Genomic DNA, 24328 nt, shown 5'->3' with positions numbered 1-24328 from the left:
ATTTGCCAGATTTTGTGTCTTCATATTATCTCGAAATGGCTTGTGGAGATTAATGTGCAAGAAACATTATAAAAATCGGATTCGGCTTTTACACCTTCACAAAGTTATTCGTAGATTTAATTTTTTTTTCACTAGAAATGCCCTTTGAACAATCAAAAAATGGATGATTTTTGTTGTGGGGGGGGGGGGGTAAAAATTACACACAAAAGTATTGCAGCTTTTGTAAGGTATGTTGAGCTTGCTGATCTCGATTATTCAATTTAGAACCAAAAACAGATTGTGTTGTGGGGAAAATTTTTGTCCTTTCACACGAAAGAAAATATTTAGTATGAAAAATACTTTAGATATCAATTAGTCTATAAAGAACATTATTACCAGATAAAACAAAACACCGTCGGGCTGCTGACATCTTTGCCAATCTCATCCCTCTATTCGTGATGTACCGAAATACGTATTTAACATTAAATTTGGTTCTACAATCAGTTTGGGTTTTCATGGATATGACATGCTTGAATCAAAAAAATATTGCACTGATTTTGCTTTGTAAAATTACTGGTAATGCCCAAATGAAATCAAACATACCACCACCACCACCAGTATTATATACTACCCGTATTTGTAACAAAGCAGGAAGGAATTAAACACTCAATGTGTTTATGCTTGACGATTTTTATTTGTTTATTTATTTATTTATTTTTTTGCTGGCAGTTAATTTCCCGGCCGAATGGCCGCATAAATAAAAAACTAAAAAACTTGATTTATAAGAAGTTGATCATCGAGACTGTAGAGTTCTGTAACTGCCATTATTACACATTAATATTATGTAACAGTACTACTTGCCTTCAGGTAAACTCGCGCCGTCAAGATCTAGACTTCGCATCCCGCCATCGCAGGGTTTAGTACCGTTTGTATGGGGCCGGTGTGGCAGGATATTCTCTCCCCCCACAATAAACCTAATCGCAAATACGCGGAATTAGGTGCATGCTGATCTCGTTGTCGGTCACTTCGTACCCAAGTCACTTCGTACCCAAATTGTCGCACCCAAGTCACTTCGTTTCGTACCCGAGTCACTTCGTACCCCAATTGTATGAATCTGACAGAATTGGCAGGCCTTCAATATTTTGTTTTATGTGGACAATTAAAAACGACTTGCGGGAAGATCAGAATAAATATTCCTCACTAACCTTTGTAAAAAAAAAGTGTCCGTTTATTATTATTTTTGCTGAATTAATGTTCTTCACTTTGATGCGATTTTCTCATGGAATCATGGGTTGCGTTTTTGACTTGTCCGACGGAGATTGGCACGCATTAAGGTCATATTTTACACGAGCTTTTCCTCCGTAAATTACTACGTTTGCTGTTTTAAAAACTCTCCAAATGTTTTATTTACTGATAACAAAAACGAATCCCCAACTTTGGTTTAAAATAGAAATTTAATTTAATAGCTAGCTGGACCAGCATGCACCTCCATCGACAGTGTGCGCTTGCGCAATGGTATTTTGTGAAAAGGTTTATTAAGGCAAACTGTGTATAAATCTCAACTGGATAGCGCCCTCTTTTGAAATCGGGGTCATGCAATTTATAAAGAAGATTCTGTCGCTGGTCGCAGATTCTATCCCTCCGTATGTACCCAACTACTAAGAGGGAGAGAACAGGGCGTGGGCATCAATAAACAACATTGTAGTTTGTAGGTCCTTAAAGGCATTGGACACTATTGGTAATTGTCAGAGACCAGTCTTCTCACTTGGTGTATCTCAATTATGCATAATGATAACAACCCACTGAAAATTGAAGCTCAATTGGAGACTTTGAGACGCTAGGTGGCAGCAGCTTACCAGGTAAATTTCCATTGTTTACGTAGTTCTGAGCGTGCGCACGTGACCGAGAACAATGTATTTATCTGATAAGTCCAAAAAGTCTCCCATTGGTCGTCGAAGTTGCGAGACAACCAGGAAAGAAAAACACCCTTGTCACACGAAGTTGTGTTCTTTTAGATGTCCCTGGAGATTTCGTACCCCCCACTCCCGCCCCCTCGTGTGGTGACACCATAGAGCTATATAGCTAGGGTGACACACTGTATAAACTTCTTTTTGATAGTCTTGTCGTGCCGGTGACAGATGCAATTGTGTCCGCCATGCAATACTGTCCGCTCCGGACACTTTTGCGTATGTAATCGTGTCCGGGGCTGTGCAAAAACCATCCGGTGGACATGTACATGACTGTATATGGTATGTGCGAGCGTGCATGCACTGAACCTACGTATAATATGCAGCATGAATATTCACTTAAATTTCCCATGTTTCCCACGTTTATTGTTTACTGCAAGGACGGTTTTGCACGGGGGCGGACACAACTGCATATGCAAATGTGTCCGGGTGGACACAATTGCATTATGCAGCAGCGTCCGGGCGGTCACGATTGCATATGCAAAACCGTCCGGCGGACATTATTGCATATGCAAAAGTGTCCTCCGGATAGTATTATTGCATAGAGGATGCGACACCGGCCATCGCAATTTCCTGCCGTTACGTCATAGCAGTGTCGACAATAGACTGTGCAAGTCTCGCGCGCAACGGAGCGAGAAAACACGACAACTGAAGAACTTTATTTTTTTATGGATCAAATCTTTGCTGTAATTTATTCTTCATGCCGAATCTGAACAACAAAAATACCATATAGAACTTGTTTAAATTAGTTTTAGCAGTTTTAAACAAATACACAATTATCGGTTAAAGTCTATGTATAGACAAAAGTAAAACTCTGGGACAAGGATGTTTGTTTGATCTTAAACTTTTTGAAACCCCTTTTGTAAATCTTCGCCCGAATGTGAAACTACTAAAAGCTGGTTTATACGCGGACGCACGATGGTCGCAAGGGCGTTAGATAAACGCGTGACGCAGTTTAAAGAGGAAGCCGACGCCTAAACGACCAATGAAAAGGCTTTTCACCCCGCGCGACCAAAACAAGCGTCTGCGTAAGTTTCGTGATCGGAGATGGGCACAAATTCTTAATTTTTACACAAGTAACCTGACCCGAGGTCAAGTTTAAATATCTGTTTTTCTTCGTTATTATGTTGACTTTATTTTTACTTTTATATGATAGTAATTAGTATTACATTTTTAACAACATATGTCATTTTTATGGTCATAAACTACATTAAACTAAAGTAATGGACAAAACAAAATCTCCCCAACGTAAAACTCCATAAGGTTGGGACCACAATGGTCCCGGAAGTTCAAATCCGCGCGAGACTTGCACAGTCTATTGCGACGCGTACCCGTCGACTTAATGAAAACGTGTCACTTTTTTTAAAGCAAACTGTGCCCTGTACAACAACGATCATTCACAAAAATAATAGGCCTGGATCCCAATCTGCTGGGCCCGTAAAAATGTGAAACGTACCGGACCCGTTGTAAAATTTATATATAGACTGCAATGCATGCATTCATACAGATTGACCCATGAACCATTTTGAGAATGGTGGTCGTACTGTTAGGTTTAGGTTATTTGTATACACCCAACCAAACCAAACTGCGCACTCCTAATGTCTACAGTATTTCCAAAACAAAGCTAATACACCGATCCATTATGCCAGGCCCAATTATCATTGACCAATCACAACCGCGAAATCTGATCACCATTTGAACCGTTTGGTGATCTTTGCACTAATGTGATCGGGTTTCGCGGCTGTGATTGGTCAACTGGTAAGGAGGCGGGGCGTAATGGATCGGTCTTGTGTGCCACATGTGAGTTTCAGGATTGCTGCATGATCAGTGATTGGCCTGCCTCGGTGTCACCGGCTCCTCCTCTCCTTGATCAACGCGTGATGCATCTGTTACACAAAAATGCGTGAATCACACAAAATCATTGTTTGGTGTTATTGGCTAATGCAAATGCAGCTCATATTATTTTAAAGTTTGTCACTCGGTGTGGCCTCTGTGTGTAGGCTAGGCCTGCAGTTGTAGTTACTTAATATTGTAACGTTTTTTTTACACTTCGTCTGTACTAATTGACTGTGACAAAGCTAATTGTTTGTTTTTAACTTACATTTATTATGCATGGCCCACATGGAAAAAGTTCTTTATACTGATTTGGCTAAACCTTGGTAAACAAACTAAATAAATAAATAAATCAATAGATAAATAGATAAAGCTTGGTCACGAGGTGAAATCTTGGCTTATCGCACGTCCTGCTGGGCATAAAGGTGACAGCTAACACCCCCTCTAAGTCATGGCCCGTTACATAAACAACAGAGGGCGCCCCTGTTGTTACGTAAACTCGACAGCTGAGCTCCCCTTGCCTTCGTTCACCCAAAATAATGTAACGTTTTCCTCAAGAATTATTGTTTTCCCACAATGACACAGTAATTGAATGTTTGGCCATTTCAACAACTGGGCTTGACAATTATTAGAGTACTTGGTAAGTACAGTTTAAATGATACATTTCACTGTATTTTGTTCCATTGATTGATACGTTGAGCGCAAATCTTACTTTTGCCCGCGCACTATGGAAATTTGTCCGCATTCTTTACTAAAAAATTGTAAACTTGCGCGTTCGCTATTGCGCATTTCGGTTTATCAGGCGGGTGGGGCAGCATGTTGATTTCCCTTGTCAATGTCAGGTTACAAAATATTAACATAAATGCTACGTGACGTTGCATCATCATCATAGAATATCAGTCGTCATGGTAAATATTCACTGTGGTGGAATAAATAAAAATAAGTAATTAATTTCAAACTTCCATCCAAACAAAAGTCACCGATCAAACAAACAAATCGCTAGTAAAAGTTACAAAATAAAGATCACTCTCAAAACAATATGCAAACAAAACTCCTTTAACTAACTAATATTTAATAAGGCCGAGTAAAAAAAGAAACAGTTAAGCGTCCGGGTTTCTCACAAAATGGAAGGAGGAGGGGCTTTTTATTTTTTATTTCAAAACGGACGCCATTCTTTTTACCAAGCCAAATGTCCATTGTTTTTTTTCTACTGCTCAAACACACAATAGTGTAAATGAAACATTTTGGTCTAGACATTCAGACAAGACATTCAGATTGTTAAAGCTAAGATTGTTTCAAAGTAACCTTTTTTTCCCCAAAATAATTTTTAAAAATAAATTGAAAAAAACCAAAACAAAAACATGTGCATATAAACAAATTTAAAAAATAAAAAGGAGGTGGTCTGTAAAAAGGAAGTGGGCGGGGTCGCTGAACATGTTTCTTTTTTTACTTGGCCTAAGGGTCCTCGTTCCGCTATCGTCTGGCAGAAGATTCTGTCCCCCCATGGCGTTTCTGTCCACCCATAAATAAATAGCGAACTGTGTACAAAACAAACTATTGATAAAATCAATAATTAATAATAGTGCCCCCTTTTGGATCTCCACCAGCCCATGTTAATTTTCCACATGGGGGACAGAATTTTTAACAGGTGGAGTTCCCTAGGAAGTAGGCGCAATATACACTAACACTGCCTTTTTTCAGTATGATGACAAAATATTTTCTTGCAAATTTTCTGCTTCAAATCAGTCGATCCAAACATCATGATCAGAGTAGCGGTTATTGGTGGCGGACCTGCCGGTTTGTGTGCTGCAAGGTATCTAGGCGCTAAGCCCGATGTATTCAAGTTCGTCGTCTACGAGCAGACAGATGACATAGGAGGCACTTGGGTTTACACGGATGAAGTAGGCACCAATAAATATGGCCAGCCTGTTCAGTCAAGCATGTACAGCAACCTCAGGTGAGTGAGAGCATGGTGAGAGTCAGTTCATGTTTTCAGGTGGTTACGCTCAGGAATTGAAGTTTACACTGGAGTTACAGGCTTGAGGCCAGTGAGTTTAGTGTCAGGCCAGTAAACTCAGGAATGAAGAAGTATGGTGGTCAACAAGGCGCTTGGGTAACACGGACGGATATGCACTGATCAGTATCCCAGTTCAGTCAAGCATGTACAGTAACTTCAGGTATGGTGAGAGTCAGTTCATGTTTTCAGGTGGTTACATTCAAGGCTTGAAGTTTACACCAGAGTTGCAGGCCTAGGGCCAGTGATTTTAGTGTCCACCTAGTAAACTCATGAACGGACTGATTTTTTCAACAGACTGGGCTCATTGTCCAAATTCAGATGAAATTTGTGGTTACTAAATTAATTTCTGAATTGTACTTTGTCTTTGACCTGTGTAATGATTCCCAAAATATGGCCCTGTGTGGACAGTTCAGCCTTGCACATTCAACTACATGTATGTGCAAAAAGTGTAATGTTAGGTTTCCTTGTAATCGCAAAAAAAAAACATTCTATGTTGATCTACATTGATTTTTTTCTTTTTTTTCGTGTTGATAATGAATTTTTACTTGTAAACAAGGTTATTTCAGCCACTCAGGTGGCTGTCAACCATGTATCTTTTTGTAAACAAGAATTATTTAAAACAAGTTTATGATTCCATTTTTAATCACTTAATTCTTTAATCACTGCAGGACAAACTTACCCAAGCAAGTCATGATGTTCCCAGATCTTCCCATAGATGAGGGCGGTAAAACCTCATTCATTACACACTTTGAGGTCCTCCAGTATCTGAAGCGATACGCAACAACTTCCAATGTATACGACAAGTTGAAGGTAACTCAGTGACCAATTTTTATTGTAAAGGTATCAGATTTTGTCCCTTAAAAAACGTTTCATAGTTTCCATCGTGCCTATGGGCCTGGGCGCCAAGTAAAACTTACTATTCTACTAGTTGCGACTATATTTTAATTGCCACAGTGCATTGCGGCATATTGCATGACGCAGGCACAATATAGTAAAATTCACGCTTATCTGTATCACTACTCGGCTCTCAACGAGCCAATCTAGTTTTTGTTTTTGTTTTTTGGGGGTCATACTGTTGCATTATTTTGTTCTCTGATTTTTATCATCTCAAAACTTATCTTATGTCACAGGTTTTCGATGACTAATTTTTGTTGTTTTTCTTAGTGTTGTGTTTTGTTTTTGTTTTGTTTTTGGTTTTACTGCGCCTTGAACACCCAGCAGGGTGGATATGTGCGCATTACAAGTCTTATTATTATTATCATTATTATTTATCATTGAAATTAGGCAAATTTATGTACAGTTTAATCGGCAATCACTCTACCTGTATTTTTGAGGAAAAAAACTACAATAACTACTACTCAAATGCATATTCCTTATAACCCTATAATTCATGACTTTAATAGTAGGAGTCCATTTAATGATGACTTGCCTTTGTGTTGTTTGTAGGCCTACACCTATCGTCTGACCATGTTGTCCCTTGTCTTTGTCTTTGTTTGTGTTCCTTGGTATCATGTTTGTCTGTCAATAGGTTAGGGCACAAAAGCATTTTGCTTAACCTTACACCTAAATGTTGTCTTAAAATTACTGCTCATTTTTTTTTTTTTTTTTAAGTAATGTGTACCTCATACCTCATACGATATTGCTTGTTTTAATTTTGACATAAATGTACGCTATTGTATTATTGTTTTGTATGACAGCATTTAAATAAATGTACTGAATATTAAAACAATCTCCTTCCACAAATTCTGCCCCTCCCATCAGCTCTGCCCCTCCAATCAACTATGCCCCTCCCATCAGCTCTGCCCCTCCAATCAACTATGCCCCTCCAATCAACTATGCCCCTCCAATCAACTATGCCCCTCCCATCAGCTCTGCCCCTCCCATCAGCTCTGCCCCTCCCATCAGCTGTGCCGCTCCCAGCAACTCTGCCCCTCCCATCAACTATGCCCCTCCAATCAACTATGCCCCTCCAATCAACTATGCCCCTCCCATCAGCTCTGCCCCTCCAATCAACTATGCCCCTCCAATCAACTATGCCCCTCCAATCAACTATGCCCCTCCCATCAGCTCTGCCCCTCCCATCAGCTCTGCCCCTCCCATCAGCTGTGCCGCTCCCAGCAACTCTGCCCCTCCCATCAACTATGCCCCTCCAATCAACTATGCCCCTCCAATCAACTATGCCCCTCCAATCAACTATGCCCCTCCCATCAGCTCTGCCCCTCCCATCAGCTCTGCCCCTCCCATCAGCTCTGCCCCTCCAATCAACTATGCCCCTCCAATCAACTATGCCCCTCCAATCAACTATGCCCCTCCAATCAACTATGCCCCTCCATTCAGCTCTGCCCCTCCCATCAGCTCTGCCCCTCCCATCAGCTCTGCCCCTCCAATCAACTATGCCCCTCCAATCAACTATGCCCCTCCATTCAGCTCTGCCCCTCCCATCAGCTCTGCCCCTCTCATTTTCCCGAAAGATCTCCCCTACCATTTCACCGCTTAACTTGTTTCAATCCTTTATTCCATGTTTGCTTCAGATTCCTCAAACCTGACAAAATGCGTTTACTTTACTTGTAGCTGCTGACGAGAGTAGAGTCTGTGAAACCGGTCACCAGTGACAACAAGACATCATGGGAAGTCATTGTAAAGAGTTTGGACAACCCAGACGCTGCACCGCAGGTCAACCAGTTCGATGCTGTGATGGTCTGTAATGGGTAAGCATGTTTGAAAAATTACTTTTTACCAAACTTTTTTAATGAATGACTATGGGTATTGACATACTAGCGAGACCTCCAAAATTAGGGCTAAATTATAGCTCAGTTAGTAGAACACTGGCACGTTAATTTGTGTTTGGAACCTCTCACACAAGAACGAGACTTGAATCAAGTCTAGGTAGACAACTCAAATCAGTTGAGTGTAACCCTCGCCCTGAAGTGACGCTGTGATCTTAGGCAATAGTTAGCTCACTAAAAACAAAATGTACGTAAAAAAATAAGCAAAAAGGGGTCTGAAGATACCAGTATGCAATTCTTAAAGGCAGTGGACACTATTGGTAATTGTCAAAGACTAGCCTCCACAGATGGTGTATGCATAAAATAACAAACCTGTGAAAATTTGAGCTCAATCGGTCATCGAAGTTGCAAGATAATAATGAAAGAAAAAACACCCTTGTCAAACGAAGTTGTGTGCGTTTAGATGGTTGATTTTGAGACCTCAAGTTCTAAATCTGAGGTCTCGAAATCAAATTCATGGAAAATTACGTCTTTCTTGAAAACTATGGCACTTCACAGGGAGACGTTTCTCACAATGTTTTATACCATCAACCTCTCCCCATTACTTGTCACCAAGAAAGGTTTTATGCTAATAATTATTTTGAGTAATTACCAATAGTGTCCACTGCCTTTAAACAGAAAAATACTTTATTAGTTTCCTACATCTATTTTAAAATTTCAATAATATACAAAGTATTTTTTTAAATCTCTTCCCTGCAGCCACTATGCTGTGCCAAGGTTCCCCGATATTCCCGGTGTGGACTCCTTTACCGGTAAGCTGCTCCATAGCCACGACTACCGGCATCCCGAAGATTTCAACGGAAAGACTCTGCTGATGTTGGGTGCTGGAAATTCTGGTCGAGATATTGCTATGAACCTTTGCCCCAATGTAAAGAAAATATATCTCAGTCATCTTCACCCAGCTATTGAGTGTCCGCTGCCTGATAATCTTATACAGGTACCTGATATAAAACGTGTTGAGGAGGAGACAGTTGTATTCACAGATGGCCGGAGTGTCAAGGCAGACGTCATCATGTTGTGTACCGGTTACCAGTACAACTTTCCATTCTTGAAACCAGAATGCGAAGTCGAGGTTGACAGAAACCGTGTCACACCTCTCTATAGACATGTCATTCACACACAGTTCCCTTCCCTCTCCTTCATTGGTATACCATGGAGAGTCTGCCCCTTCCCGCAGATAAGTTGCCAAGTACGTTTTGCCATGGCCGCGCTGGACGGCACAATGAAACTGCCCAGTCACACTGAAATGAACGCCGACATCCAAAAGGACTACGACCAACGGCGTAATGAGTGGAAAATGCCACACCGCTACGCTCACATGATGGGTGGGCTGCAGTGGGACTACAACAAGGAATTACTCCAGTTGGCTGGTGTGGATGATGATATCCCACCAGCCATTAAAAAACTGTATGAAAAAGTAAGTCAAGTTAGGTCAGCAGACCTCATGAACTACAAGAAACATAATTTCGAGCTGACCAACAACATGGAAGATTGGAGAAGCATCGAGCCAGCAATGTGATTAAAAAGTGTATGATTGATGTAAAATGATAAATGCAAAAACAAACAGTTTAGTACTTCCAGCTCCAAAGCTGACTTTTTTGGAAGCAATGTAACAGTTCATTCCCCATTGCACAATTTTTATGACGAGAGTTTTATATTTTTGATAAGATTGCGAATGTTTGTGATTTGCAAGTGAAAGACTTATAGTTCCTTGCTGTGCTGAAAGACTGAAACATCTTGATGTCCAATGGCTCTAGGTTTTTTTGGGGACAGAACAAAAATTATTGATTCATTCTTAGATGATTCTTAGGATTGGTCAAAGCCATAGGTGTCCAGTGTGTTGTTTCTGTGTTATGTGCTTACTAAGAGCCCAGTACAACTGGTTTATGGGAATGGGTTTGTCACATTGTTTTTCACAGTAGCTGCTGAATGTGTCACAGCACCTTGCAGCAGATCGCCGCTATTATTGTCAAATAGTATTTTACTGCATAGTTTACCCTTTTTGAAGTATCTGCAGGCATCGTATTCTGATTTCAGATTTGTTGCCCTTTGTTAACGGCAGTGGACACTATTGGTAATTACTCAAAATAATTATTAGCAAAAAAACCTCACTTGGTAACGAGTAATGGGGAGAGGTTGATAGTATAAAACATTCTGAGAAACGACTCTCTGAAGTGACGTAGTTGTCGAGAAAGAAGTAATTTTCCAGGAATTTTGTTTTTAATTTGATATCGAGACCTCAGATTTAGAATTTGAGGTCTCGAAATCAAGCATCTGAAAGCACACTACAATGTGTGACAAGGGTGTTTTTTTTCTTTCACAGTTATCCCCCAACTCCAACAACCAATCGAGTTCAAATTTTCACAGTGTCCAACTGTCTTTAAAATTTCCTGAAATAGGCTCTTGTTGACTTCAAAGTCTACAAACAAGCGCTTATTCCTTTTTTTTTCAAATGAAATGTGCTACTTTCTTGCAGTTTTATTTTGTCATTCATTAAGACACTGGTGAGATTTTATGTTCAAAGTAGTTATAGGGAAAATTAAGAAATATTTTTAACAATACAAATCAAAGTTCGTACTCAAAGTTAATAAGAAATCAGAGACAATACATACATTAGCAATTTACACACTCTATGATGACACAAAAAGCAATTAATTATTAAATTTTTCTGAGTGATTTTATATTCTTATTTAAAATATTGTATAAACTTTCAAATCTAATAAAGTGTTTTAAATTATATATTTTTTTGGAAGTTTGCTTAGACTCTCTGGCCCGTCTACATGCCATTGCCAAGTAAACTGCTCTCAAAAAATTTGTAAACTTTTTTTCAATCAAGTATATTTTTTTCATTTATGTACCTTCTTTGTATTAAGTTATATATCAATGCAAATTTGACGTACATGTATTCCTCTTTAAAATGATAGCACATTTGCAATGATGGCATGTTGCTAAAATTGGCTACATGAATGACAATGAGGCAAAGTCACAAATGATCAATAATCAAACTGGTCAAGCTTCAGAACCATGAATGGTTTACTCAAAGATTCACATGTACCCCCATCTCTTGAAAAAAAACACCCGTTGTTTGGGTGTTTGCAAGACTCGTTACTGAACTTCTTGTCTCAATATAAAGTGGATTAAGATCAGTAAGTTGCCTTACTTGCTTGAATTATAGTGTCAATTGTTTGTTCACACAGTAACACAAAGTTGCTAATTTTGGCACATTTGATTTGTGACTCTGTCTCTTTCTTACTCATGTGGCCAAGTCTAGCAAAATGTCATCAGTGCAAATGTGGTATCATTTTAAAGAGGAACACGTCAGCTTTGCATTGATATATTACTTAATACAAAGAGAGTCGTAAATAATAAAAAATATACTTGGTTGAAAAGTCTCCTAAATTCTTGTGAGCAGTTAAGTTGTGATAACGTAATGTTATCGCAGCAAGATATGCCAAGAAGAGTAACATAATTTGTAGGTATATAAGTATATTGTCTTCTTAAATGCTGATTTTTTAATAAAAATAAACATAAAATAGAACATAACAAATGTTTATCTGATCATATAAATTATTTTAATACCCCTAGCCATGACCCCGATTTATTCAGACATTGCCCCCCCCCCCCCACACCACCCCTACTGCGTAACTCCGCCTCTCCCAATCCCTCGTAGCATGAAGGCTATCGTCCCAATATGCCTGGTATCCGCTTCTTTCCAAGTTTAAACTCAACGCACCATAGTGTCTTGCAACCAGCGCATACTGTGAGGGATGTGATCTGTGATCGATTGTGTTACCTGTAAGTGGTTAGTTCAATCATTAGTCATGAAACTCCGCTTTTCGACCAAGTAATTTCACTATTTACTTCACTATGTCTCCATGTAGCAGTTAAGAGAAATGTGTACCAGACGATTAGGCATCCTGTAAATCGTAATAAGGCGAGGAAAGCCGTCCATATTCCCCGCTAGGCAGGCATGCCGACTGTCTCAGGTAGGTGTCTAGTTACCGGACAAGAACTGTCAGCAGTCAGTGTCAAGAACTTTGTTTTTTTCGAGTGTTGACTGTGCTGCGCTAGCTAATAGCTAGGTCATTTGACTTGGGAATCATTTATCATGTTTAAATTTAGTGAATTGATTGAATAACGAAGATCAATGCAAACATTGTAGTATTAATAAATAAATGTAATTGATTCATCCACAGCAATTACACTTACAGAAATGTAATTCTTATTTAAGTAGGATTTGAAACTTTGCATGGTGGAGATAAGATATAGAAGAGTTTGCGGTAACACCATGTAATAACAATCTCTAAATGAGTTGGGGTGGTTCTGAAAAGAACCGTTGGGTTAACTCGACGTTTCGATCAGTATGCTCTGATCGTCTTCTGTTCTCCAGAAGACGATCAGAGCATACTGATCAAAACGGTTCTTTTCAGAACCACCCCAACTCATTTAGAGATTGTTATTACATGGTGTTACCGCAAACTCTTCTATATAATTCTTATTTATTGATAATTTGATGGCCTCATTATTATTGTTTTAAATTTTAGACATGCTAGATATGAGTTAGATAATAAAACATGTAGCCTTTTTCTTTTGAACCAACACAAAGGTTCACTCATTTATTTGTTTTTTTAAGGCCTACATACATGTTTTTTGAGCAGATGGGCATTGTTTAAAAGATGTGTGGCCATCTCGGTTCAGCTGACTCTGAATCCTTGGCCACACGTCGCCGGGACCCATCTTTTAGGCTGCAACTAGCTCGTCGCCATTTGAAAGTGCGTCCCAATGGGCGGGTTGGCATTTTAAAACAGATTTGTGATCAATTAAGCTTTTTCTTAGGGCTACATGTAGCTGGTGAGTTGTTGAGCTGTTAATGGCCCTCACTTCTCACGATCAACTGGCGGAGAATCATTAAAAGATTGCGGTGCCCATGAACAAATTATGATAATGTAATTTTTGTTAGGCCTGGGCGAATAATTCAAATATCCGGTTAATGGCGAACAGATTTTCCAAATCGTAACGGCCAATACCTTTTTTTACCTAACCGGATATCCGCAAGGGGCGCGGATACCTGTTAATAAACTGGATAGTCCTCTAATTACAACCAAAAAACAGATTCCGTATTAACCGTGTTCGTCAAGGCAACTACCGATAGGAAGTTTGATCTGATGAATCCTTATGAAACTTCTATTAAGACGGCATAAAACAGCATAAAATAAGTGTTTAACTATGCTCTTCTCAGTAAGAGTTAAAACAATGAAATTTCCAACGTTTATGTTGAAAGATTACAAAAGTTTTCCTTCTAACTGTCTAACTACACAAAGAGTCAGTCACGATATCAAAAGAAATAGCCAGTCGCCATCTTTTAATTAGGGTTATTTTTATGAATGAACCGAGTGACACTAGAACTAGTATCAATCCGCCCATACCACCACAAACAAACAGAGCCTCTAGTGGAAAAAAACACAGAAAGAACAGCGCCCTCTAGCGGTCGTGGCGCTTGTAAAGTTCTGGGAAAAAAAACATTTGAATATTTGGTTAATTTTGGATAGTTGGTCAGCAGTTAACCGAATACCAAATTTCACTATTCGCCTAGCACTAATTTTTGTGCATGCTTTTTTTTGCAATTTTCAAATCATCACATCTGGACAAAGTCATCATTTGGTAAGCCCTGTCATGTGTCGGAGTAATTCCACAAATGTAAGAAATAAAATGAAATACGTTGGAGTAGTGTAGGATTTTTCTAAGTGGTAGTAGTATACAAAAAAAGTACCATGCATTTTGCGACCTTTGAAAACTTTGCTTTTTAGACATGTACATGGTGTTTCAAAGGTGGGCTGCAATGGCGACAATGATGAGACGATATTGAAAGAGAACCATTAACAGCTCAACAAGGTGGGCTACATGTAGCCCTACCTGTGTGGCCAACGAGTGCCATGACTAGTGAACTGATAATTTTAAGCTTTGTTTTTCCCTTGATCGATAGCTGACTTAAAAGGATGGAGGATGACAATCAAGATAGAGGAGGCCGAAGACAAACCAAGGATCTCGCAAAAGCTGAGCAACTTGATAAGAGACCGGACACTTTGTCTAAAGATTTAGGTAGCGGTAGCTCCCTGCAAGACAGTAAACAATCACCGAGTTTGAACAATAGACATGCCAGGAGAGACAGAGAGGATGCGTTCCGTAAGAGCAAATCAGAAGAAGTATTTGAGTGCTGCAAAGAGATGGGTCAGCGTAAAGATTCAGAGAATGTTCGGACAGCTGGATCAGGGTGTAGTAGCCCCACGAGTAGCACAGCAGGGGTGGACATCAACCACCGCTTACCACCTGAATCTCCTGGTGCCTGGTCGCCTAGTGCCTCACAGATACACTATATGGCGGACTCGCCGCTTACCCCAACGAGATTCCGCTCCAAATCCGAGGCAGACACAAGTACGAACCCAATCCATGCCCAGGCTATAATAAGCACAAGCGTGCGACCAAAAGAACGAAGGACCAGTTCATCGTCGTCCACGGATGCACAGTCGCCAGTTAGTGTGGATTCGCCGCGGGGTGAGCCAGCAGGCTCAGCGTCTGGATCCCTTTCGCTGCATGGTACGGTGACAAGAGAGGGGGAAATGGTTTCTTTTGTTGCCGATGATCTTATGGAGAAAATCCGTCAGAGCGGTGACCCATTGAAAGCTAAGAATAGGGGTAAGCCGCATCATGGCCTGTGCAGAAATCCCAACCAAAAACAAAAAATAAAAAAGACAGCAAAAGTGGAAGTATTGGTTTTTTAGTCTTGCTGATGGACTAAACCATTTCTGTTCCAAAATCTCTAACTTTGTTTTGCAATTCTGACAAACAGTAGTGCATTTGTATTAACATTGCTTGCATTTAGTTTGAAGTTCTCTTTATTTCTTTTGATTTTTTTTTTACTCAAAAGACTCATTCGAGATTTATTGTAGTTTCATCAAACCCCGGCCCCTCGTACATGTACACATCGTTCTGAACAGGTCAAACTGTTTAAGTCTCAATGCAATTTATTAGCAGCCAGAAATGTCTTTTCGTATCTAGGCACATCCCAGAGTCAAAGCTGCAAAATGACAAGCGTACTGGTCCTGCTGGCTAGTTGCTGAAAAGCTTAGGGGGGCAAACCCTGATTCGTACAATATGTAGATTCTGGATGCGGCTAGTTTGTGATAGAAATTTGTGACAATGTGTCTGGAAATGCTTACGTGCAATGGCCCTTGAAAAGTACAGTTCAAATTGATGCATGGCTTGTTCTTGGTTTTTGTGTGCATTTATCATATTTTAGTGTTCCTGTAACTGTTACTTTTCATATTGAAGCATGGGTTGTTCTTGGTTTTTGTGTTCATTTATCCCACAGCAGCTTATTTTAGTGTTCCCCTGGATTTTCTTTTAACCTAGATTGCATTCAACTTATGTGACCGTGGAGCCACAGTATGAAAGATCTGTGACATGCTAGTTTGGAGCATGAATGCACTGTATTGAAAAGCTTTGCACAGATTTCACAGTTTGCGATATTTTCGCAGATGCTGCAAACGCTTTTGTGCCCAACGCGCTCTACTTTCAAGAAATATGCGATGTGACAATGTTTGCGTTGGTAACCTGAGTGGAAGACTCCCTTGTTGCAATGTGCGAGACTCTGTGGGGATGTAAGGTGGCAGCAGACCAGGTCAATTTGTTGTGTGCATGCTCAGAATGATGTAATCAATGGAAAAGAATTAAAGGCAGTGGACACTAATGGTAATTACTCAAAATAATTATTAGCATAAAACCTTACTTGGTAACGAGTTATGGGGAGAGGTTGATGGTATAAAACATTGTGAGAAACGGCTCCCTCTGAAGTGACATAGTCTTCGAGAAAGAAGTAATTTTCAACAAATTTGATTTCGAGACCTCATATTTAGAATTTGAGGTCTCGAAATCAACCATCTAAATGCACACAACTTCGTGTGACAAGGGTGGTTTTTTTCTTTCCTTATTATCTCACAACTTCGACGACCAATTGAGCTCAAATTTTCACAGGTTTGTTATTTTATGCATATATTGAGATACACCAAGTGAGAAGACTGGTCTTTGACAATTACCAATAGTGTCCACTGCCTTTAAGCGATACTGTGGGTCTATGTCTGCTCTCATTTCGGCCCAAAGTCTGTCATTGAACATGCTTTCTTATATTGAATCAGTGTATTAATGGTTGAGTGTTTATTAAACCTTCTTTTGCTGATTGATATCAGGGGCCTTTTCCAAATCTTGGCCCGAGCTTTAATTGATTTGGGGGTTGAACAAAGATTTTCGAGGTAGATACAATCGCCTCAATGCCCCTGGAGGTTTCCTTTGCTCATTTGAAATGCTCCACCTTGTTCATGTAAATCGGGTTCCTTCAATGATCAAAGAGGTGCCCTTCTTCAATGAAGCAGAACAAAACCTAACCCTTATAAGACCATAGTATCAATCAGTGTACTTCTAAGGTTTTGTAAGTATACATTTTCAAATGATATTGTATCTATGTGGTCATCCTATCGTTTTCGCATTTTGTTGTTTTGTAATTTGGTGCTATTGTTTGTGGTTTGTTTACCTTTATTTAGGTTTAATGCTCGAGTTGTGATTGTGTAGCAAGAAGCTACATTTATAATGGTTGGTTTATGCGGTGAAACATGTGGTATTGACCTTTTGTACAATGCAGAACGCACTGCCGCAAAGTGTGAGTCGACCGTTTCAGCCATTTTGTTAGTCAATTCTTTTGTGTACATTCTGACTCCCAAAATGACGGACATAATATTTGCACATAAATGTAAGCATAGAGCCTCTGTATGCTGTATGGTGTAAGTGTGCTGCATGTTGCTCAAAGGGTAATTAAAAATGTATTATGCATAATGCTCTGCCCAAAATGGTGGCGCTTTGGATCGTTAGGTGTCGGCAGATTGTACCAGGTAAATATGTGTTGTTGACATAGTTTAGGGAATGCCCACATTCCTGAGAACCGTGATTTTACCTGGTAAGTCTGGCACCTAGTGTTCTCAAAAGTCTCCCATTGCATGTTACCAAGTGGAGCTCTGGAAGTGCACAAAGGATTCTGAGTACATTATGTACATGTACATGTTATTATCCTGCGATAAATTATCTTGGGAAGTCGGAATATTTGCCTGTTAACATAGTGCACGTACATGTACACTACTATTAAAACAGTCTTCCCGAGTCCCTTATCGCATGAAATTATCATCCCACAGTCAGGATGGTCTCAGACTATGATAAATATATCATGAACTTAAAAGTCCAATGTCACTTACAGGCCTCTGTATTGCGCTGACACTGTCAGTAATAATCCAAATAGACTGGTGAAGTATGCATGATAATTTCTTGACGGGAAAAGCCATCACTTTCTTCATCCTCAAATACAACTTTTGTAGTAACCTGTCGTCCCTTGAAAACCATGTCCAACACAGCTTTGTTTGACAAGATTTTGACAAGGGACCCTGGATAGTGCACAAGTTGTTGTCCTTTCACACAAGGAACATTTTTGTAAAATTCTACAACCATGCGACAATTACGCAAGGGACCCTTGCAAAAGATACTCGCTACCCACGTGTGAAAGGGGCTAAAAGTGTCATTAAAAAAGCCCCCCCCCCAAAAAAAAAATAAAAAAAAAAAAAAACACTCGGGGGGATTCAGCTTTAAGTCCAAACTAATAAAAGCATATTACTGTTGTCCATGTGTTATCTCCAGGCAGTAGCATAGCAGGCTCATCAGCGAGTCTCACCCCTTCATCTTCATCACGTAGCCGCACCCCTTCCTTGAGCCCCTCTGGGATCAGCTCCAGTGCAATTCCCCCGGTGGACCCTGCGGCCCTGGCCGATATTGAGAAACACTGTAAGAGGGTGGCAGATAATGTCGACCTCATGATGGGACACCTGTCTAGTACACTACAGAATGTAAGTCACTGTCTGTCTTCTTTTAATTTTGTAAAAGGTTTTGAGATTTCACTGAAAACCTGAAGCGTACTCCATGTCCTTGTAGGGTGATTTTCCTTGGTAGCAGCTAGTATTCAATCTGAGAAACGTTTACTGCAGATTCAAATTTTGAGACCTTAGAACTGACATCTTTTTACCTAACAACCTTACTAGTACGCTCCTATCCATTTTTGGGGTTGATTTAAAGGCAGTGGACACTTGGTAATTGTCTAAGACCAGTCTTCTCACTTGGTGTATCTCAACATATGCATAAAATGACAAAGATGTGAAAAATTTAGCTCAATTGGTCGCCGAAGTTGCGAGATAATAATAAAAGAAAGAAAACCTTGTCACACGAAGTTGTGTGCGTTTAGATGGTTGATTTCGAGACCTCAAGTTCTAAATCTGAGGTCTCAAAATCAAATTTGTGGAAAATAACTTCTTTCTCGAAAACTATGTCACTTCAGAGGGAGCCGTTTCTCACAGTGTTTTATACCACCAACCTCTCCCCATTACTCGTCACCAAGTAAGGTTTTATGCTTATAATTATTTTGAGTAATTACCAATAGTGTCCACTGCCTTTAATCTCGAACACATATACATGAATTGGTAAATACCTCCAAAAATGAATCTCCCTAAAAGAACTTACTTGGTATGAAGCACTGCAGATGTTGATAGTATAATTTTTTTGAGAAAGAATGTGTTACTATGTTACCAGACAGCTACAGAATTTAAATTGAGTATTTCAAATTCTACTTGTGTGATATTTGTTTTTGATGCATTGTACCCAGCTACTTAAAGATCCGTGGGAAAAAAAATTGTGATATAGTTTGTGTCATATTTTATGACAAGTTTTATAGTTTATAAAAATAATTCTTCTAGACTACAATTTCTACTGTTGTCTTTCATCCGCACAGATGTCGGCAATTACTGTTGGTCATACTCAGACATACAGAGATGCTGTGGAAAAAGCCGGAGTCACTGTTGATCAAAGCGTTAAGGTGAGCTAGCTGACTTTACCCCTAAAGCAGACTGACATGTCTGTACTGCACATGCTCGCTGGACCGTCCTTTGTTATCATGTAGTTAAAGGCACTTGACACTATTGGTAATTGTCAAAGACCAGTTCTCTTATTTGGTGCATCTTAACATGTGGATAAAATAACAAACCTGTGAAAATTTAAACTCAATTGGTCGTTGAAGTTGCGAGAAAATAATGGAAGAACAAACACCCTTGCTGCATAAGTTATGTGCTTTCATCAGATGATGCTTGATTTTGAGACCTCAGCTTGAGGTAAGGTTTTATGCTAATAACTATTTTGAGTAATTACCAATAGTGTCCACTGCCTTTAAACTGAATGAAAAGAGTCCAACTAAATCTGTTGTTTTTCCCCACCATTTCTGCAGTGTATGTATGCTCTGATCGCTAAGTGTGAAGAGCTCAACAGGACTATGGAGCCCGTACACAAACTTGCCAACCAAATGTATCCTTTATGTGAGACGCCATGTTTATCAGGGATGAGATGTTTCAGTCTTTTATCTGAACTTTTTATGTCGGCCTAGTGAAGAATTTCAGTCAGTTTTTTTTTTACACATATAAATAAATCCTGTTGTTTGGTAACTCACTAGTGCTGCGGACACTGTTCCCAAAAGCTCCTCTGAATCTTTTTTACCAAAAAGCGGAAATGATATCATTTCAAACAAACCTTGTTGTATCCCATATTCAGGCTTTTTTTGTTAGCAAAGACTCTCAACCCTGGTTTATGCAGAAAGGGTTTAGTTTATCTGCCGTCGATTTCACCAAACTCTTCCTAACTTAGGATTAATCTTAGGACTTAGGACGGGTTCAGTTTCGTATCAAAATACGTAGGAAGCATTGAACTTATCCTAAGTTAGGACGGGTTACTCGTCCTAACTCGAGATAGGATTGATCCTAGTGTTTGTGAAATCGGCTGCTGGAGGGGTAGGGTTGTCTCTAAATCCCCTGTGAGCTGGGGAGTTAATCACTTTCCCTGAAGAGTTTAGTACTTTTTGTATGAAATAAAACACAATGTCCACAGACTTACTGATCAGAAACACCAGAGTTTGAATTCGTTGTTCTTAACCGCTTGGCCATGACACTTCCACTGTACAATGTACTTGTTACAAGAAGTAATGTTGTTATCCCCAACATTTTTATCTGAGAACCGTTTGTTGGATACGTTTCTCAGATTATGTATTCCAATTCAGTTTACTCTTCCAGCATGGACATAATCGCCTAAGATTTTTGGCGATATCTCAAAAGCGCTACCACGTTTTGAAAAGAAATCTTCTCAGGTTAGTTGTATTGCATATATCTACATTCTAAAGCCCGGTTCATACTTCATGCGAATGCGAATGCGAAGCGAATTTGACGTGAATTTGACGTCACAACCCTCCTTTCGCAGCGATATTCGCAAGTGAACTGAACACGACTCAACTCAGTGCGAATTTCGTTGCGAATTTGTGTCGTCAACATTCGTATCGCATTCGCATTCGCAGGAAGTATGAACCAGGCTTTATAGGATTAAAACAATCAAACAGTTCCAAAAACCAAAGGTATACGTTTCCTTTCAGATTTAAGACAAGCTTAGTTTGGGATGAAATCACACTGCGTAATGAGGTCCTTCCAACTCGTTACTAGAAATTACTATTTGAATCTTATAATTGTCTAATGTTAATGTTCCTTAATTCAAACCCGTAACAGTAAATCAGTGAAGAGACTACTAGAAGAAATGGAGGCTGCCTGCAAGTAGCTCATTGCTTCAGTTTTAGTCACCAACTCCATCCACGTTAACTCCTTATTACTGCTTTCCAGTCAAAGACAACTGCTCATTACCTTGGGCAAGCAAAGACCAAAAGATCAAAGCACGATTCGTTCCTTAAGGATTCTTGGCAGTTTAGATCAGTGTAAGGTTGTGTCTGAATCGGCGGCTATGGCTACGGCTAGATTTACGCATCATCATGTGTTGAGGTATAGGACATCTTTGTCAACACCCTTAGCAACAGCCGTAGCCAAAGCCTCCAATTTAAATTCGGCCTATAGGCTGTTTTCATTGAACTTTGACCTGTTTGGCTATGACTTTGGCATTACTGAAGTGTAGTCACATGTAATGTTTAGCCACATTCAAAGCCATTTTTTTTTATACATAGCTATATGGTGAGGTATCAATGTATTGACCCCTTGCATGCACCTCACAAGCGGCAACTGTGCCACGCTCACCATTTTGGTGGTCAATAGGTTTACATGTAGGTTTACCTGAATAATGCACAGTGACATTGCCCACCAAAATGGCCATCCAAGATTGTTGTGATGATGTCGGGTCAATATTTGGTTTGTGGTAACACCATGTGTGTATCTACATAGCCATAGCTTCCTTGCTATACTATTTGCAATATTGGCTGTCCTCATAATCAACAAACCCTTTACGTAGACTCTGCTTTCAATGTCTCCCAGCTGCTCTAAAAGGGGTATTTTTAGAGAATTTTTCCCTTTTAGCACTCGCTTTACCATGAAAAGATTATCAACTTCCGATCAATTTCAACAATAGAAAACATGGTTACATGTGTGAGTGCTTTTTCAAAACAACGACATTCTCGACAAAATCTTTGATGACTTAACAACTGTGTCATTGTGTTCTTGATCTGTCTGTCATGTGAATTATTATTGGTATCCAAATAGCAGTGTCTTTGAAATAATATCTCTCATGTCTGATTCTTCTTAACGATTATCACAATTGCCATTATTTATTCAATTATACAGCTTGGGGTAACTGTTGGATTCTGCTCAGCGTAAACAAAGCAAGCTGCCAAAAGGTGTCGTTTGATCGTCCGAATTATAAATTGCGAACAAAAACAAGATGCTGTTGCAGACCACAAAGTTACCCTTGGTGTTTAGGCCAAAAAGTTGTAATAGTTGCACCCACCCACCGCAGCAGTTGAACTTAACAAAGTACTTTCTCTTCTACAAAGAAGTATGAAGTTTAAAGGCACTTTACACTTTACTCAAAGTAATTTTTAGCATAAAAACTTAGTTGGTAGAAGCAATGGAGAGCTGTTGATATTATAAAACATTGTGAGAAACGGCTCCCTCTGAAGTAACATCGTTTTTGAGAAAGAGGTAATTTCTCCCTCAAATAGTAAAGTACTTCAGCTGAAGCCTTTTATTATGCATCTGAAGCGAAAAAAACAATGCAACAAGGGTATTTTTTTTTCCTCTTTCAAATCTTCACATTTTGTTATTTTATGCATATGTTGAGAATACTGGTCCTTGACAATTACCAAGCGTGTCCAGTGCCTTTAATAAAAATGTTGAGATAAATTTGGGTTTGAACAAAGAAACAGAGTGAGCTTACCAAAGACAATTAAAATCTTACAAGTTGTAAATAGTTCAATTTGTTGTGTCGACTCATAAATTCAAAGAAAATGGGTACACATGTAGAGATGAAAGCGTATACAGAATTACCATATTATTACCAATCATGCGTTATGTCTTGAATGTCTTACGAATTAGGACAGGGTGCGCAAGAGCAAATTGTTGGGTGCGATTTGTAGCATCAAAATTCTATTCAAATTCGTGTGTGAAGTATCAACTGGGTAATATACAGGATTGGAAGAGCTGATAAAATAGTCGTAGACAAAGTTCGTCTGTTGTGTGATCATGTACATGAAGTACCTACAAATCTTTAAAAAATTTGAACGTAATCTGTTTTGTGAGTCGGGGAAAAAACATGCACAAAATTTTCTCAGCATGCTGTGAACACATTTGTCCTTATTGTTGTAACAACCGAAAATAGCTGCTGCAAGTTTTTTTAAGGGTGTTCAGATAGAGTTTTCCTGAATGTTACTTCATTTAAGAGGGGAATGTTTTACACACACAAAAATTATAACATGAACTTTAAAATCAATTAGCATTTAATCAATGACGTTGTTACATTTCCCAATCCTGAACAATGCCTTCTAATTTGGTTGTCGATGTTGTCGTTTTTTCAGAAACAGATTTTGTGCACAATGACTTTATGTCAGAGGGAAATTTGTTCACATAATTTTTGTTATATTTATCAGCTCATTAATCAGTAAGCTTGCCGCCTAAATTTAAAACAATGATGGTTTGTATCTTTACCCATTATATGAAAGTCCTACCTTTCACGGAGTCTCGACGAAATCAACTATTCCAGAATTAAGTTTTAAACCAATCCAGTTTCTCAAGTGTTTTGGGACCTGTGGTCATCAGAACCCATTTTCAAATATATTCAAGTGCAAACTATATCAGTCTGGGCTTCGACCAGAAGAATTTTTTGCTGCACATTACAGTTGCCATTTTCAAATTCTCAAACAAACTCCTGATGTTTTTTTTTAAGAATTCCCTTTTGCGAATCGATTTAAAACAACTAAAATTCCCTATTGAAAAGCACAACGACAGTGGCAATTTCGTAGTGCATAAACACAGTTTGCGGACCGGAAGAGGCCAGAACACCCTGTATAGCAGGCTGTATATTCACCACCACTGTGCAATACTTCTAAGAATCACTTTTGCACAACGATCATTGAAAGCATTGCTTTAGTATAACAATCCTATAAATATTGCTTTTTACATCGAATATTATTATACATATTGTACATGTACATGTATATAGAATGCCATTGGATGTATTGTGTTGAATTATATTAAAATGCTTAATGGTGCTATAAAGTAAAGAGCCTGCTTTCTTTTATTCATAAATTAATATCACTAAACCAAATTAATTTTGTTTTGTTGCACAAGGCGTTCGCT

The 24328-nt window shown here is 39.2% G+C and overlaps 2 protein-coding genes across 3 annotated transcripts; both read left to right on the top strand.

Moving 5' to 3' along the window:
- Window positions 1-4241: 4241 nt before the first annotated feature.
- Window positions 4242-11947, top strand: LOC139934023 (uncharacterized). Its single transcript, XM_071928295.1, has 5 exons — window positions 4242-4419; window positions 5526-5736; window positions 6465-6606; window positions 8368-8504; window positions 9282-11947. Exons 2-5 carry the CDS (start codon window positions 5540-5542, stop codon window positions 10099-10101), a joined length of 1296 nt encoding a protein of 431 aa, XP_071784396.1. The 5' UTR covers window positions 4242-4419; window positions 5526-5539; the 3' UTR covers window positions 10102-11947.
- Window positions 11948-12366: 419 nt separating this feature from the next.
- On the top strand, window positions 12367-24278 carry LOC139954321 (uncharacterized). 2 transcript variants are annotated; one of them, XM_071954074.1, is made up of 6 exons: window positions 12367-12568; window positions 14566-15275; window positions 18315-18520; window positions 19456-19539; window positions 19945-20021; window positions 21263-24278. In XM_071954074.1, exons 2-6 carry the CDS (start codon window positions 14579-14581, stop codon window positions 21309-21311), a joined length of 1113 nt encoding a protein of 370 aa, XP_071810175.1. In that variant the 5' UTR covers window positions 12367-12568; window positions 14566-14578; the 3' UTR covers window positions 21312-24278. The 2 variants fall into 2 exon arrangements, with proteins under 2 accessions (XP_071810175.1, XP_071810176.1); XM_071954075.1 differs by having other exon boundaries at window positions 14566-15176; window positions 21263-24260.
- The last annotated feature ends 50 nt before the right edge of the window (window positions 24279-24328 follow it).

Source organism: Asterias amurensis, chromosome 2 (assembly GCF_032118995.1).
Source record: "Asterias amurensis chromosome 2, ASM3211899v1".
NCBI classification, from domain to species: Eukaryota; Metazoa; Echinodermata; class Asteroidea; order Forcipulatida; family Asteriidae; genus Asterias; species Asterias amurensis.
The sequence above is the reverse complement of the archived record's forward strand: the minus strand, read 5'-3'. Positions and strand labels throughout refer to the sequence as shown.